The sequence below is a fragment of the Galleria mellonella genome, unplaced genomic scaffold, assembly GCF_026898425.1.
Source record: "Galleria mellonella isolate WM207_F2 unplaced genomic scaffold, CSIRO_AGI_GalMel_v1 utg32, whole genome shotgun sequence".
NCBI lineage: Eukaryota > Metazoa > Arthropoda > Insecta > Lepidoptera > Pyralidae > Galleria > Galleria mellonella.
Genome location: NW_026442075.1, coordinates 6,060,374 through 6,079,764, shown reverse-complemented (window position 1 = coordinate 6,079,764; position 19,391 = coordinate 6,060,374). Strand labels below are relative to the sequence as shown.

Genomic DNA, 19,391 nt, shown 5'->3' with positions numbered 1-19,391 from the left:
AGACTATTTTAAACGTAATAAAATTATTAAATTTCATCAAAATTAAAAGAGGATTTATTTACAAAATCTTAAACTATACATATAACTTTATTTTAAATTCTTTCATAGTTGACTTTCTTTTAATAGTTACCTACCTATTTACAACAATATTGACAAAAAATAAAAAATATGATGTTTTTACTGTTCACATACACTAATGAATCTTTCCATTCTAATACAATTATTTAAAATATATTAATATTCAACCTTATAACTTACTGTAAATGTAATGCCCATTATTTTGTCAAAGGGGATTTTTTTTCTTGTATATTTCTACAATTTCACCCCTAAGAATTTTAAATGAGAAATGAATCATGGAAACTGGTATTTTGATGGTGTATATGATACCAAGCTCCACAATAACTAATGTTTCTCTGTTTACAAACGAATTTTATGACCTCAGGTAAAAATATAGCTATATCTCTGGTGACTATGAAGCAAATAATACTTACTTAATATGCACATTACGCTAAAAATACTTATAAATGTCATTTCTAAACATAATCCTTCTAACACTTAACCAAAAAACCTAGTCGGCAAAACATGAAGAAGCGAGATAAGATCTGCAGACTATTCCGAGACGCTGTAAATTACGTCACTATGACAATGTGTTAAAATAAGACCTCGTAAATACGTTCGAATTTTAAAATAACTGTGCATTAAACGTAAAAATGAAATATGCTGCTAACTTCGTTAACAATCGTAAAGCCGATAGTTTCACATACCTAATAAGACTATTATCCCGCTTCGGAATTTTTTAATCGCCCAATAATTATTGAAATATGATTTTCATGTCATATTTACGAGGTAACAAATAAAATAAATAACTAAATGATCGAAGGATGGTACGCAGATGCGTTCCTCTTAAAACATCACCAAACCTAAATGCGGTTGCCAACTCGGTTGCCAAGCGTGTCAATTACTGGCAAAATTCCTCAATAGGGGAAAGCCTATGTTCAGCTGTGGACAATTAACGGCTGATATAAAAAAAAAAAAAAAAATTATTATAATATTTTTACACACTGGATATAGGCTACTTTTCAACGTAGGCAGTTAAAATATCCTGTTCACATTCACGCGGATAAAATCACAGTAAAAGCCAAAACACATAAACTGAACCATGAGTGTCAACTTCAATTCGGTAGATACAAAAAATAAGATGATGAATGGATTCAAAGAAACAGTGTATATAATAAATAGAGTTATTAATATATTGTTAGGTCCTTTCATTCTCAGTCAATGACAAATTATATCATGTTGCCATATACATGGGTGCGAATATTAACGATAACGTAAGAAAACACGTATCTGGAAGTCCAATCGTTTGTTTATTTATTCTGTATTGCAAAAATTGCTTTTTTTTTACTGTTGTTTTTATAATCAAATTTTTAGCTGCTGGTTTTTCATTAATAAAAAAAATATATAAATAAAATAAACAATACAATATGTACAAATGGCAAGCTTAATATCACATGACCACCAGATAAGTATTAAGTAAAAACAAAAAACGTTTGTGGGCACACGACGGTGATGAAAATATAATACACAAAAAATTCACTCAAGGAATTAAACCGTCATTTTCATTGATCACTCAGTACTGCCATTAAGTAAAACTGGATTATCGATTAATTCATAATCGATTAATATATCGTTTACCAATTAATCGATGTGTCACGAAGAATAATCTAAATAATAATCAGCCTACTGATAGTATCAGTTACATTAATAGTTTTGAAATTATTTTTAAGCATGTTAATCGATTATTATTTATTGGTCTAATAATCTGGCAATACCTAGAGAGGAAAAAATATCGATAGCTTTTTCAAAATAATATTGTCCATTAATTCTTATTAATATTATGAAGATAGGGCCCAGATAATGGCTTATATGATGATGATATTAATATTATAAAGGTGAAAATGAGTTTATTTGTTCGATACCTTTTAATCCCCTTATGGCTTAACAATCACTATCGAATTTGGTATACACGTACTAAATGATAATGAATTACGGATTATATGGAAAAATCCATAGTATCTTTGTCGATCAAAGCATAGCATCGTTACTTATATGCAATTACATAATCGATTACTGGACTATTTGTGATCTCAATCGAACTATCGATTATAATCAATAACCAACGCTTATTGAACAACACTAGACATAGATATGACAATGCATGCCTAGGGACAGGGGATGCAATGTCATCACAGCGATTAATTAGTGGAAAATGAACATCGCACCGTTCGACATTTTCAATTACAAACCGTATCTGAAACTGAAGTTGATTACAGGATAGCCATGGGGCGAGCCGATTTTAATACGCATTTTGAAATCGAATTATAAACTATCGAATCGAATAGCTCAATACCTACTCGTGGAATTTATTCAGGCCAAAAATTACTTTAAATATAATAATTGAGTCTTCTAGAATTAAATATAATATTTCCAAACCAAGAATATTTTATTAAACATGAACCCAGTAATTAAACAACCAACCAATTTCCCTATTTGGGATCAGATCTCGTAATACTTAAACGATATGTCCCTAATTTTACTGTATTACTTACTGTGAATTTCAATCATTTTTCAAAAATCTAAAATCAAAAACTGATCAAAGGAAATAAAAAAATAATATAAATAAGCTCTAAATTTATATTTTTTCAACATGTTCTCAACGTCTAGCAGACTCATAAGACTCGCTGTGGAGCATCTGGCGCGCACCGCATTAGTATGTTGATGAGGCAATCGCGATCACCAGCCGGGATAACGTGATTTATATTGTCGCAAGGGCTGACACCTATGAGATTTTTCATCATTCAATATTTCTTCTTTTTCATTCAATTAAATGTACCACATACGCTTTGGGTCCCTTATTCATATTGTTTTGGTTTTAAGTGCCTTTATTTATACAAAACATATAACCCGTAATCTTCTTTTTTTTTTCTTTTCATTGAACGCATTTACATACTGTAGGTCTCTTGGTTATATAGTATTGTTTTGTTTGAAATGTATTTATTATAATTTCTTAATTCTTAATTAATTTAACCTCATATTAAACACACTATACGCCCTCTTGGTGATAATAAATTTTGTATATTAATCGCTATAAATGAGTTGCTATAAAAAAAACCTTCACTAGATCTGTGCATTATTTGTTGTGTGCTCCCAGCATAGAATGGACTACCCCTTTCTTTTCCACGGATGTCGTAAGAAGTGCCTAAAGAAACTAAATAGTCGAGGGATGGGCAACAGCGTTCCTCTTAAAACATCACTAAAACCTAACTGCGGTTGACAACTCGCCTGCCAAGTGCGGCAACTACTAGCAAAACCCCTGTTATGAGGAAAGCCTATGTTAAAGGGTAGATAGTCAAAGACTGATATCATTATCACTACAGTCGTTAATTATCCACTGCTGATACAGTGGTAGCAGTGGCGTAACAATAGAGTGGCAAGGCTGGCAAAATGCCGCGGGCCCCGACCCAAAAGGGCCCCGGCTCAAGAGGCTGCGAGCTTAGAATTTTTTTTTTTTACCTTGTACCTGAGTATTTTATTTTACTTGAAAATAAATGATAGGGCCCAATCAAAAGAATTGGCCACAGACCCCAAATGGTATAGTTACGCCACTGAGTGGTAGATAATTTTTTATATACTAATGCTTAAAAATTATATGAGTAAAGATTTACAAAACTGCCTTAAGACTAGAACTGATGTAAGTCAAAAGAATTTTCCACTTAACACTATTCTACACTAGTATAATTCCTTGCTTTTTAATTGTAAACAACCCTATATATACCGTGGGGGACAAAATGGGATCGTATGTCAAATTTTTCACGTATTTTCCTTCGATAGGTTGTCGGCAGGAGAGAACGGTCCATGGTGGTGTAATTGATAGGACCACCGGACACATGATATTAATGTATCGCGTACAACGTGTGCACACAATTTATGTAGCAATACCGCATAGCACGGGGGAGCTTGGATATTCACAGTGCAAATTTTTAAACAACAGCATTAGGTCCACTACAGATGAGAATTGTACCTATGTAAGCTTAATTACATCTACTAATCCTGGTATTACTTTATTAACTAATACAATTATTAAGGCAAAAGTTTGTGAGGATAGATAGATGTTTGTTATTCTTTCACGCAATGACAACGGACAGATTTGAATTAAATTTGGTATCACATATCACTTATCACACAGAATACTTTATATACTGATTAACACTAGTAGTAGTAGAAAAACAATATCTTATGGCAACGCATGGGAGGTATCATGGGCGAAACAGTATATTTATTTATTTATTTATTTACACTTTATTGCACCAAGTAAAAAGAGAAATAACAAATACAGTAAATATTAATGAGAAGTGATACAAAAGGCGGCCTTATCGCTAAGCAATCTCTTCCAGACAACCTTTGGGTAGAGGACATTGAGAAAAAGACAGTCTCAGTTATGTCCACGGTACTGCTTATGTCTATAGGCGACGGTTACCACTTCCCATCAGGTGGGCCGTCAGCTTGTTTGCCATTCTAAGTTGTATAAAAAAACTTAGATCAGGAATTTCTAAACTTATAAAATAACGGAACACCCGCCAAATATCTTTTATGTTACGGAATCGTATATCAAATTATTACAAATCAAACTTACTGTAATATAAATAAGACCAAAAACTTTTCTTAAAATTACTTTAAAAGTAAAACACTTTATTTTTTGCTTTAACTTTAGTGAAGAATGTATAAGTTAATGCGAAAATTGGAATTGTTTCTGAAATTGTAACTTTCCAACTTAGATTAACAGATTGGGTAATTCAGCTATCTACAAATAAAATATAAAAATGAAAAAATCGCAGGAAGCGGGATACAGTAAGTACGTATTATAAATATAAAAGTGACTTTCTTTACTTGTTATCACTTAGAATACCTTAACCACTCAACCAAACGTTGCTTAACCCTATTAATCATTATATCCCAGTCGCGCGAAGATTAAAACTAGTTCTAGATAAAATAAAAATCATATACTTATATTACTACCTATTATTATTTTAAAAGCAACAGATTTCTTATAATCCTGACACAATTATAATAAGTAAACAACTTTATTATTTAATAATCAAATTTATTTTCCATAAAAAAAATCGGATTTGGATTATATATTGAACAAATTAATATGAGATTACATACTAAGTATTGTAAGAATGAAAAAATGATGAGCGCCATCTATAATGCAACTACGCAAAGAAAATTTTGCAGCGCAAGTGCCATCTATCCAAACATTTTGTAATCAACAATCCTTGAAACTGACTCATGTAATATTAAATCAGCTCAACAGATGGAGCTAAAATATATAATATACCTCTAAAATTGTAATTTGGATACACAAAAACGAATTTAAATAAGATGTAAGATTATTACATATAATGTATACTAAATTTATATAAGGTAAGCCATCAGCTTTATTCCTATTTTAAATTGCATAAACAACATGGTTTTGCCTGTGGGGAATCTAATATACTTTTTTTCATTTATCAAAGAAATTTATGAAAACTATAACCTAAATATCCATTACGAGATTTTTAAGAAATTGGGAACAGAAAATGGCATTCAGCTACACTCACAAAAAGAACCTCTATGCGAAATATCGACATAGGTGTACATACTAATTATTACCGTGACTTCGTCCGCATGACAGGGAAATAATATTGATTGACCGAAATAAAAAGTAGCCTTCTCTTCTCCATACGAAATACTACATATATGTCAAATTTCTCGCCAAACTAACTCACTTTCACATTTAGAATATTATTAGATAAGGATTATTGCTTAAACTTGAAGGCTTACAAGACGAGTTGGCAAACTACTGTATTTGCTGATTATAAGAAATGGCCGTAGCTTTTATTCCGCATTGCGGACTTTTAAAATAAATTATATAAATAGAAAAAAAAAGATGAATTCTCATCCCTATTGTATTATATTCTATATAGAGCTCTTTTTTTAATTAGATATACCTATATGGTACCCAAACCCTAGTTCACTCAGATCCGAACCAATATAGAAAAGTTAATTTCCTAAATTGACTCCGACTGGGTATCGAACCCGTATCACATTCTCGATTTCATCTTCAACAATGTTGTATGTATATTAATCATATAGGAGTCGTAGGTCAATATATCCTATCTATGTACTTTATCTATTTGTCAGTTGTCTCAAAAAAAAACTCTATGACTGTGACGATATTGCTACTAAGAGATTAAATGGACGTTCTCGCCACTTCTGAGTATTTTATTAAAATCTTGCAAGCAAATCTTATAACAAACAATTACCTCTCATTCATATAATAATAATGCACGTGAATATTGTTTATTTAACCCAAGAAAGGGATTATTAGTAATGGAATGTTACTGCTCCTTTGCTATCAATAGGATATATTTCTATTAGACTGACCTTCACGCGTATCCACCTTTTTTTATACCAAGAAAGTGGTAAACAAGCATACAGCCCGTCTGATTGTAAACGGTCACTGTTGTCTGTGAACGCCTGCAACACTAGGGGTGTTATGTGCGCGTGGCTGACTCTAAAGAAACCTTAATATACCCTTTTTGTCTCCAGGGAGACCCTCAGCAGGGAGACTATTCCACAGCCGTGTTTTTGTTTATACCAAAATCGGACCAATAAATGGAGTTTAACATTTCTTTCATCATACATCCTATCATAAAAATCCAAAGGAACAATATTTTAACATTTTTAATATTTCCAAACGGCATGTATTATGTAATTTTAACATCAAATTTCTGTTTCGTTTGGCTCCGAAATTTCGGAAACATTTCATGGTAGGCCCTCTGGAAACCATCGCGGTTTTTTAATTATTGTTAAATTCGTCACGTTGGGCTTACTTTATCGTTTAATAGTGCCCCGCCAGTGTGTACCGATATCGCAGGCGTGGTCACCGTTTCATTTTCACCCATTAAAAACCTACTTATTCATATACATGTAACCATTTTCAAAACACTAACTTTTAAAATACAAACCATTTTTTTTATTTATTTATTCTGTATACTGTAATCAAGACTTGTTCTTATATTTCCAAATAGTATCTACTACTCATTTTAAAAACTATTTTTCAATTCTTTGTTAAATACAACTATAAATCGAACCAAATTTCGTTCAACAGAAGATAGGATGCATTCAATAATAAGTTCCTTTGGGAAGATCCTTCACTCGCCGTGACTCGCTGAAGTGGCTTCTTTGTGGGGGAGATGGCTCATCTAGATAAGAGGGTGCCGCTTTCACGTCCACAATTCTGACGGCATATTCTATCCTTACAAATTCACAACTTAGTCACTCCAGTCAAGCTTCTATGAAACTTGAAAGGAAATTAATTTTTGAGACGCCTCAAGACGTTAGATAAATGATGGTCGTATCTTAAATGAAGCATAAAATATAGCTCAATAATAAATTCACTGAAGATTGTGATGGTCCCCCCCTATCTGCCCCTGTGTACCCCTTCATATAATATAACTACTCTCTAAATAAGCTACACATGGAAAACCTACAAAGCCTAAGAAAAGCCTACGAAGGCTTTACCTAATGAAATCTCATGAAAATCTAATGAAAACCTACCCTAAGGAATGGCCTAACACCCTCAATATAACCCCATACCTATATTGCCTTATATACCCCAAACACCCTATGAATCATATAACCTTTACAATAAACATATAATATTGAACAGATCTTATAGTAGAACACTTGATCATTTAGCCAGATAAATAAATGTGTGATCGTCTAGTAATGTAGGACCCGTTGTGTGTGTAATAACCAAAAGGTTCTTTAATTGGTATATGATAGGAGATAAATAATGAAGATAATTGATAAAGCTTTAAAGATTAAAAATAATTAATGAATTACACTCATTATTCGTGTAACTAGGAAGTTATGTTAATTTAATAGTAAATTACAGAATAACTGTAATAATAAAAAAATGGGGGAGCGGTCGGGCCCCTCACACGCCCGGACCAGTGGAAGACTTTCCAACTATCTATAACTCTTCCTCCTAAAAGGTAGGGAAGGGTATTACTATTTATTAATGCACTCTGATGGTAATAAGGGAATGAGTATTCTCAGTTCCAAACCAAACATAAGTACATTTACTTCAACATTACAGTGGCTCCACCAGCCCCACGATGCTTCCAGTATAAATTAGTGTTTGCCAGAGGCAAACGGATCGGAACTGAAATCCCAGGATCACTCCGACACGAGAGCTTACTCATGGGCGATGACCCTTTCAGTCCTATATGGCGACATAGAGATCACCCACTAACAGTACGAAACTGTTTCCCAGCGTCACCCTGTTACGAGCTTACTCAATGGGGGTTTCCCTTCGGCTCCACAAGAGATCAGACCAAAAAGCGAGATCACCTGTGAAGACAGTCCGATAGAGATGAAGATTTGTGTGATAGGGGATACCTTCCACACCCTGGAATTGGCCAAGCCATACAATGTTGATAATTGCTATATCATAACATAGCATTGTCAATTTAATATTATTTACTTAATACCAAGAATACTCAAGGTTCAAATTACATTTGTTAATTAGGCCAGAGCCTAAGAACGAGTAGTCCAACCCATAGGTCGAGAGCTACTAAAAGTAATGAGTGCTATTGAATGAACTATAAGTCCAGTCAATTATATTTAATATTATTATTGTTGATTAACCACATTGTGAATTAACCAATTATTTATTTAGTGAGATATATCTAAAGGAACTGTAAGTCCTCTAAAAGACACTGATTAATCACAAGTTAACAACGTCTCGTGAAATAACCAGTTGGGTTTTCTATAAGTTTGAGGACACTAAGTCCAACAAGCTATTATTGTGTTGAGAGTAATAGAGATCTTTTGTAATATTTGTAGAGGTTTGATTAATCACATTGTGAAATAATCAGATTAAATAATTATGTAGCTTTATAGAGAGGACTATAAGTCCTAATTGGTTGTTGTCATAAGTACTGATAAATTACACATTAAAGTGCCAGGTCAATTATTATATATAGGTATATAGGAAGGACAATAAGTCCTATTTGTGTATGTTGTAGTAGTAGAGGCAATATATTGCATAATTATAATGTGAAAGATATAGATTAAATATATATTTGTATAGAAAGGACAGTAAGTCCCATACAATTATTGTAGCTGTACTATAGTTATACTATATCTACTTCCATTTAGTGTCTTAGTAAACCTATTTACTAAGAGGATTTCTCAGATAAACAAGTGTTTTAGTGTTTAAATCATCATGATTAAATCCCTAAGAAATTAGGTCTTTAAATAATTATCATATCATTTAAGTGAAATTTCTCATATAAATAATTCCAATATTTCCCCTACAGTTATTATAAAATAACAGAAAATTATAAAAATTTTCTATAGACTTAGATATAGAATCATAACGTGTATAATCTCCTTTTGTTTGACATCTGTCACATTAATGACGTATTGAATGACGTATTGATGTATTGAATTGAATTTTGATTATCTATCACAACTGTCAACGTAACAAATACTAGCAAGTTTGTTTATTTGTATTTGTTTAATATAACTAAATATAAAATCATCATATATCAACCGTAATATACAACTAAATTATCAGTAACATAAATAATCATGGTTTACACCAGAAATAATTAATAGTATCTAGTAATGCTGCAGTTTTATATTCATATCAGTAGCCAAGCTTACTTTCAAATTCAAGAATGAACAGAAGATTAGAAGTTTAACATTCTTATTGCAATTGTACTTGCAATAATATATACATACAGTACTAATTATCAAGAACATTCCTCAAATACATGTGTGGTGAAGATTTCCCAATATGCTATCTATTTGATTCCTAACCTCTAATGTAAATTTATTAAAGAAGTGAATAATCAGTGTTAGTGTTTGCTTTATTAATATTTAAAGTAATTGTCCTAACTTGATATTAATAGGATAATATCTCCTTGGATACAGTCGGACATAAACATATAACTCAATAATTAAATTTATAAAATACTAATATTATATTTTACTACTTGTATATCTCCATACTATTCCCATAAAATATTCAAAACATGTATATTAAATATAAATCCAATAAAGATTCACTAATTTTAACCCTGTCTGAACTTGTCTAGTCAATATAGCATGAACAAACAACACACATACAAACCTTATCGCCATGACAACTTTCTTCCTAAATATGAGTAAAATAATATAATAAATAATAAATAACTCACACTTGTCATTTAGTACTAATTTTATACTGTACCTCATACCTAGTTAAGAGTAACTATAGTCAGAGAATCTTTTAGTACTTTTATTACCATTAGGAAATAAATCCACACCTATAATATCAGCATAATTAAATATTATTAATAATCAGTAATACACACAGAATTGTTATTATCAGCTTGCTTACTACAACAAAATCAATATTAAAGTTTATAATAAATCAAGACAAAATATCTATTTAAACAATACAGGCTTGTTTACCATAAACACCCCACAGTCACATGAATTTATCTAGTAACACAATTAATAATGTATTAAAAGTATTACATTCACATAATATCACTTGCAACAGTTAAGCTGTCTCTTTGTACATCTGGTGTAAAACAAATCCCCACATGTAGTCATGGATAATCAAATATAGACTAAGAATCATTAATCTGGTCGACCGAGTAATGGTATAAAAACACTTCACCATGAAGCGTTAAGTATGAACAGATATTCCAAACCAACACTGTAATAGTGTAATAAATACAAATATTTCATCATCATCATCGTCTCAACCATCACCAACCCACGACTGAACACAGGCAATTTCCACCGACTGACACAAGGAACGGCCCACAATACACATAAAACAGTCACTCCAAACAATGGAGGTAGCCCACACCGCACTTGCATTTACAGGGTCGCCACTCAATAACCCCTCTCTCTCATCAATGGCTGTTTCCCTAGCAATGAGACCAGACCATAGTCACTTTAGTCTATTATCCTCAATAAATAAATACTTTATAATAACTAGATATGAAACTAGTTAATATTATAATAGGTTAATAGCTGATTTAATAAGTATTTTCCAAAACTGGACAATTAGAACATTGAATCAAATTGATGAAGTTCTATCAAACGACCATATAATTGGATTTTGTATATGAGTAGAATAACGTAAGTACGTAAATTATATTGATGTAAACTTTGTTCAAATGTGATTGTATTTAACGATATACGCATTACCTAAAGGTATATGGACTCGACTAAATACGTATTTTAATAGTTGTTGGGAAAAATATTAAGTATAGACTTTGCCTGTGATCACAGTCAAAAATCTAACTACGTAGTAATAAATGGAACAAGCTCACCGGATTCTCCAGTCTTCTATTGATTAATTTCACACACTTAATCCATAGTGATACACTAAGATCTCAAACCCCTTCATCGAACCAGTCCCTCCTAGATCTATATCCTAGTTATTTTTTTATTTTATTGCGCAGTTCCTTAAAACACGACTCCTGCGCCATTTTTTTTTCTTTTTTTCATTTTTCTTTTTTATCGCGCAATCCCTCAAAACCGACTCCCGCGCGCCCGCCGATCTGCCGGCCCTCCTTTTTTTTTTTTTTTTTTCTATTCTTTCTCTAATAACGTCATAGATTATGTCACCGAAGGGTAGATATTTCAATAATCAGATTTAGCCTATTATTCGAACTGAACTTTTCTTTAAATTCAATTTAATTATATGTTAACGTATTTTGGTATTTTATATTAAATTGATTATCGAATTTATAAAACTTTAAAGGCTCTCATAAACCTTATTAAACTGTGTTGTATGCATCCTATTTTTACATCTGATGATAAAAGGTAAACTATAATTTGGTTATATATAAAATATAATATATTTTTGTTTAATTTATTAAATTTTCTTGTGACATCCACTAAACTTTGGAAACACATCAAAGGAGTTTCCTTTCTGTGTCAATATTTCATATATGGTAACGTCTTCTCTGTACGCTATTGTGAACCTTGACTTTAAAGTTTGTTTATATTAAATAGCTCAGTTTTCGTAGCGGTCACCCATAGGAACCCCTGTTTCTTTTCTATGTACTTATGGTATTAAACCTATTGTACTATAGGCGAACCGTCACAAGATAAACGATAGATTTAACGAGAAATAATCCATAACCTTATTATGTCTTTCCAAGGGTTCCATTATTTCGAGTTGTTACATAAATACTACATACCTACTTATAGTTTTATTTGTGCTTCAAGTTACGTTCTTATCCCACGCGTTCGCAGAATACCAGAATCTCAGAATACGAGATTAGCAAAATAATAAACTCAGAATCGAAGTACATATAAATATAAAATAAAAAAACGTCTAAAAAGAATCAGAATTACATTTAATCGAATATTGCCGGAATTTCGTCAACGATTCAAGATATAAATATTGATAGAGATAAAAAATAGCTTATATCCTGCATCCAAAATACTTACTACGTATAATAACAAATTTAATTCTATTTTGCTTATAACTCTTGATATTACATTAAAAATCTTGTGATGATTGATCTAATAATAATGATCTGAAAAAATCATTCCCAGTTCAAAGATAACCTATGTCCAAATTTTTACAAATAGTATTATTATCATCATCATATCAGCCTTTAAATGTCCACTGCTGAACACAAGCCTCTCCCTTTGAGTTTGCCAATAGAGCCTATAGTTGCCAATATTCCGCTTGGCAGGCAGATTAGCAACCGCAATTAGGTTTTAGAGATGATTTAAGAAGGACGCTGCTGCCCATCCCTCGCCTTCCCTTAGTCTCATACGACATCCGCTACCACACCACCACAAATACGATAAGTAAACACAATAGACAGATACTTAGATACATTTTCACATTATCTAAATGTGCACGAATATCTATTTATTAATTGTGCTGTTTGAGAAATTCAAGACAACAACAGTAGGTTCTTACGAAATTCATTTAAAAGTCTGAGTTCTCGGTTAGAGTCTGTTGAATAATACAGGAAGTATTCAACGGCGACTTTCTTGATACAATGTCTTGTATTAGGTGGGTACTTTTGCAATTGAATTGTACTCTCAAATCTTAAAAACTTTGAAAGTACTTTTGTAATAATTTTAAATCATTTTAACATTGAAATTATAACCCAATTAAACAATTTTAAATATCGTTTCTGAAAAATATCCATGGTAAACAAAATCTAAACAAATACATGTTATTAATATTATTCGTTTATCTGTACATTATATTGACTACCTTCATGATACAGTAATTGCTTCATTCATAAATATGACTCTAGATTAATTTAGAAAAGGTACTTTTTTTACAATTTTTAATTGAAAACAATATATGATCAGAAATATATTTGAATTAGATTAGTAAACAAAAAGGTACTATATAAAAAAAATAAACTGTTATGTGTAGTTTTAAATAAAATTGAGAATTCGTGCCGAAATTTTACATACAAATTTAACATATAAAATAATATTAAAGAATTTTTAATTATTTGTTTTAGATTAAGAGTTTGATAACCCAACTAATAGTGTAAGAATTTTCGTTTTTCCTTTTTCTCTTATTAAAACACCCTTCATGCACTGTTAAGCCTGAAGACTACATTATTGTAGCCAATTCACTGCCAATCTGACCCATCAAACCAAAAGACAGCCATGCAAAGAGATGCGTAAATGGAATTTTACTTACAAATACAAATAGACGTACTATTTGTTTTACATATAAATTTAATATACTGTTAACAACAACATATTGGTCTTTATTTATATTATGCTTCTATCTATTTCTTCCATTTTTGTACAGACCACATTTCAAATAAATAAATTATTATTATTATACAGATTACATTTCCTTAACTGTATCTTATTTTTGAGGGTAAGTATAAAGAATTTTCATTTATATACGTATAATAACGGCAAAAAATATACAACCCATTTGATCGTAAACAGTTACCTAACCTGCAACACTATGGGTGTCACGCGCGAGTTGCCTACTCTTAATAAATCTTATTATATACGTATGTCCTTTTCGAAGAACGCAGTAATCTCTAGGGAAATCCTCAACAAGAGGCTCATTCTTTACACTCATTCTTGACGTTTATCATGTTACATCTTCCTAATAATTTTAACATTGATGAAAAATAATGATATATTAGAAAATAATAAATGAACTAACCTGTGAACCAGAGGCAAACTCATCCGCAGGTGGCTCTCTAGTGAATCTTTCAAACTTGAAGCTATTGGAGCGGTAAAGCTCGTTATCCTCGCGGGAACGCCTGCCGCGGCAAAAACGCCGAGTGATTGACGTGTGCCTAGAGCAAAATTAACATAGTTAATTGTTATAATGGAGGCTAGACTAAACTAATTATGTATGCACTATGAAGTTAAAATTGTAATTTAAAGTTTGCAATATGCAGGTAGTCATCCTACTAATATTATAAATGTGAAAGATATTGAGATTTTTTGTATGTTAATTACTCAGTCATGCTTTAACGGCTGAATAGATTTCTATTAAATTTGATACTACTTGTGTAACAATGTTAGGTGTATCGTAACTCAACACAAGACACTATAAACTGATTCACACGGGCAAAACTGCGGGATACAGCTAGTATACTAATACGTGTTTGGTAAGCCTTTAATTATAGTAATAAATACATTATTATGTACGCACAGTCCAATATCGAAACTAAATGCAAAAATTTCTAGAACTAGCTAGATAAGTTAATCAGTGTATTCTATTGCAATCAATTTAACTTAAAAATATCATGATGTAGTATTTTATACATTTGTTAAATAAAAATAACAAAAATATCATTATCCACATCAACCCATAATCTTATCAATGAAAATACATAATGGCTTGTCATAGGTATCATAGTGAACGCATTCTATGAAACCCATGGTATTCTTGTGTGTAGACGACATTTGCAATTTTCCTACATGTGGTCCGTCTACTTTATTGTCATTAAATGTTCCATAAAAAAAAAAACTAATTTAAAACATTCACAGAGGTTCAACAGCTATAACCATAGAATTTCTATTACGTAACGTTTAGTATCCATTAAAATGTCAATAATCCCATACCTGAATTCTATTAACATCTATAACTTCACGGATTTATTTGGCCGAACGAGCACTTGTCAAGAATCAATTTACAATGACAAGCCTGCCACTGAAACTCGGAATTTAACTTCACTAGTATCAGGTGCATAATAAATTAGTAACCTACATCAAATTCAATCTTAAGAAAATTACCTTTGTATTAGTTTCGTTATAATCACAATTGGCACAAAAATAGGTACTCAGATTTTATTGCTTAACATGTCAAAACGACGTCCTGTGTTTTGATTTATAATTTTAATCGCGTTCTTACTTAGCTATCGCTTTATAAACCAAAAAAAAGTATGAAGTAAATCTAGTTTAACACATTAATTAGGTTTAATCTCCACTACCGGTGATGTAGCTTTACCCGTGAGAATTAGTGTAAAAAGAAGCTTCATAATCTACAACAATTTAAATTTAAATCGGTTCGGCCGTAAGCGTGAATAAAAAAAACTTGACATCTTTACCTCATCAACTATAAACTTTCACATTTATAATATTAATAGGATGAAAGTGTTAATAATTCCAATCCTAAATTCCATTAACAGCTACAAACGTGATGGAGGTATCTATCACGTCATGATAATACCGCGCTTGTCAAGAATCAATTTGCAATGATAACTAAAAATTAAATTCGGAACTTTGTTTGAGAGCCTGCTGGTGATTAATTTATTTAAAGCTTAATAGCGAATTTTAAGATCGGTTTTATTGCTTTACAAGCGCAGTAATCAAATTTGTATGGATTAAAAATAAGTTTGAAATTTAATTTAACATTCGGAAGATAAGTATACGGATGATTTCATAACCGTATACAATTTCATGTATAAATGTTACAACACTATGAAATATATACAACATATATTAATTATATTGTAATTGTAAACATTGCCAGAATGATTTACATGTATTTTATTTGATTACGCATTTTTTATACCACGAAGGTGGCAAACAAGCATACAGCCCGTCTGACGATAAACGGTCACTGTAGCCTATGGACGCCTGTAACATAGGGGTATCCACGTGCGCGTTGCCGAACCTGAAGAAACCTTAATATACCCTTTTTGAAGAACCCCATATTATAGTCTCTAGGAAAAACCTCAGCAGGGAGCTCATTTCACAGCTTGAGCGTTCGTAGGAGAAAATTTCTTTGAAACCGCATAGTGGTTATTTTTACATTTACGAGTACAACAAAATCGGAATATCCATCAATTAAAAATTATGAATAAATTTCAATATTCGTAGAACGTCACAATGTTTTATATAGGTAAGTAAGAAATTATGAGTATTATAGCTATATATATGCTGTGTGGTCCCGGCTTAGAATAGGACACCCCTTTCTGTTTCGTGTGTGTCGTAAGAGTCAACTAAGGGAGGGACTAAAACATCTCCAAAGCCTAACAGCGGTTGCCAATCCGCCAAGCGTGGCAACTGCTGGCAAAAACCCCCTAAAGGGAGGCTTAATTTCACCAGTGAATAGTTAAAGACTGATATGATAATTATAATTATAGGTATGCCCGCAACGTCGTTCACGCTACAATAACAATATATAAACAAACACAGCTGCAGCTACATAAAACAAACCAATTTTTCAAGAATTTCTTTTACCAAATTAGAAATAGTAATATAAAACGTTACTACTCCGTTGTATAGAAATAAACTTGCGTAAATTAGTTTCACATAATTCGAAATTTATATTATCTGATTGATACAAAGTGTTTATTAAATCGATGTTCTCGCTACTTCATCTCCCTAAAGGAATTGGTCTTATATCGACTATACACTTGTAGATAAGTTTGTTACTTAATTATTAATAATTAAGTAAACAGGTAAGAGTGGTATTATCTCATTCTTGATCTATGATATTGTTTTAATAATTAAAATGTGAAATAATATAATTAACGTTTAATTATATCATTTAATTTTTACAATTAAGTTGTACTTTACAATAATTTAAACTTATATTTTTTTTCGAATAACAACACTAACAATTAATTATAAATACTCGTAGTCTCTCAACGCACCACATCGGTGCAACGTACCCAAGATACTGGCAGCATTACCTCTTTGGATTGCTAAACTTATCTTTTGCGCAAAATTGCTACCAGTTCTCGGGTCACTAATAACCTCGATGAGACGCGTTGCGATCATCCGATAAAAATGCTTTGTATCTGGGCCTCACAAGCCATTTACATTTAATAAAAACAAAATATTATTCTATTCAAAAACTGTTTAAATAAAACAACAATGCTATACCGACGACGATAAATATTTACCCGACTGTCAATGAAAGCAGACGATGTTTTTCAAATATATATAATACGTATATAATTATGTTCACATGGTTGACACTAAGCGCAATCTAAAAGGCTGAATGATTTTTAATTAAATCAAGCGAACAGATAGATCGATTTCTGAATTATTACATAGGATACTTTATACCCTATTTCACGCAGGCGGAACCGCCGATTATATCATAATTAATTATATATAATACAAAAAGGGCAAAAGTGTAAGTAATAACAGAATATCAAAACTTTATAATTTTCTGTACCTTTATCACTTATACTGTTTACATCCATGCATCAAATATAACGAGAAATTGACAGAGTTAGGCCCAGTCCCTTGTCACGAACCCAAATATACTGATACGCACAGGGAAGTGTTGTGACATTGAATAATTACCAAAGAGCGTAGGAAAGTGATATGTGTGAAAATTGAATTATTTTTACACTGAAAGCATTTTGCACGCCTTCCCCAGAAAGAGAATGAATGAATAAAAACATGCATTGTTTTTAATACTCATGTACTATGTATATAAACTGAAATTCTCAACCACATGTAAAACTAATATTTCTATAGAATATATTAGAAAAAAAAAATGAAATTAAAAGTACAAAAATTACTTATAATTTTAAATCTACCGTACAGTCAGACGCGTGGTGTTAATAATATATGGGGGCTCAATTGTTTTTTTCGTTTATCAATTCATGTTTCTTTAGCAAAAGTACATAGTTATTAGAATATTTCCTTAAAAAGATTACACTGACTTTGATTTGCGATGCAAGCTTTGCGATTCTTTCTTTAATCGAACTTACAGCTTCATGACAGATTTAAAAGAATGAGGTGTCAGAACAGTCTTCATATTATAACCTATGTGTCTTCAAAAAGATGAGGATCTCATTTTGGCATTACTTTTTTTGTGTCTATATTATGTGCGTATATACTGTCTTTTTTGTTGTGTGAGTATTGCGCAGTAACCTGTATTGATAATCATTTTTACAATGGTGTAATCCATATTAGATGGTTGTTGAATTCCTATTAATTTTATTAGAATTGAAGTACCTAACTGTTTCGCTGAGTAAAACTTTAAATTACTTATTAACTTACTATATTTCTCCTGGAAATGTTCACTGATAGGGATAAAAAGTAGCCTATGTCCTCCATCTCACATAGGATATAAACACCAAATTTCACAGGCGCTATGATTATATAATGCATCAGCAAATAAACACACACCACGCACTTATGAAAATATATTATTATAAATTAGAACGGACTACACATGGTCGCAAATAATATAAATTTGATAAAGTTACATTTTTACAGTTTTTTTTTTTTCTATTGAAAGGTAGATGGGTACATATCCAACTGTTTATTACTATTTTATACTAATGTAGCTGACATTAGAATATTTACAAAAATTGCATTACATGTGGGTAGATATTACAAAAAGAATACAAAATGAATATTGATAAAGTACAACACATCCATCCAAGAGTAGAAAAACTCGAATTGAAATCGATTGTGCAGTAACAATTTAAATATTTCTAAAGTTATTCCATGCAAAGTAAACCAACTAAGTTTCCATTTCAAACACCAATTAAAACATCCAATGGAAGCGTAACTTTTTTTACTTACATTCAGCGTGTTTAATTATATCTTTGCCGCAAATGCAACCATATTACAAGTGTACTTATGTCAGTCACCAATCATGTCGTGCAATCTACCGTATTGCAGTGTACTGAACATTACGCTCCATAGAGTAAGAAACCAGCCTAGCGAAAATTATTAGCATAAGATATTTTCCAAAGACACATAATAAGTATATTTTACTCTGCATAACACAGCACCTTCGTAGACACATTTGATTGCAAATATTTCAAATATTT

The 19,391-nt window shown here is 31.4% G+C and overlaps 1 protein-coding gene across 2 annotated transcripts in view; it reads right to left on the bottom strand.

Moving 5' to 3' along the window:
* The window catches only part of LOC113510753 (microtubule-associated protein futsch), a 220,752-nt gene that overhangs the window by 199,762 nt on the left and 1,599 nt on the right, over window positions 1-19,391 (bottom strand). For both annotated transcript variants that reach the window (XM_031907249.2, XM_052896362.1), the window contains exon 2: window positions 14,294-14,429. In XM_031907249.2, coding sequence (XP_031763109.2) covers window positions 14,294-14,429 — 136 coding nt within the window. The remainder of the gene's footprint in view (window positions 1-14,293; window positions 14,430-19,391) is intronic.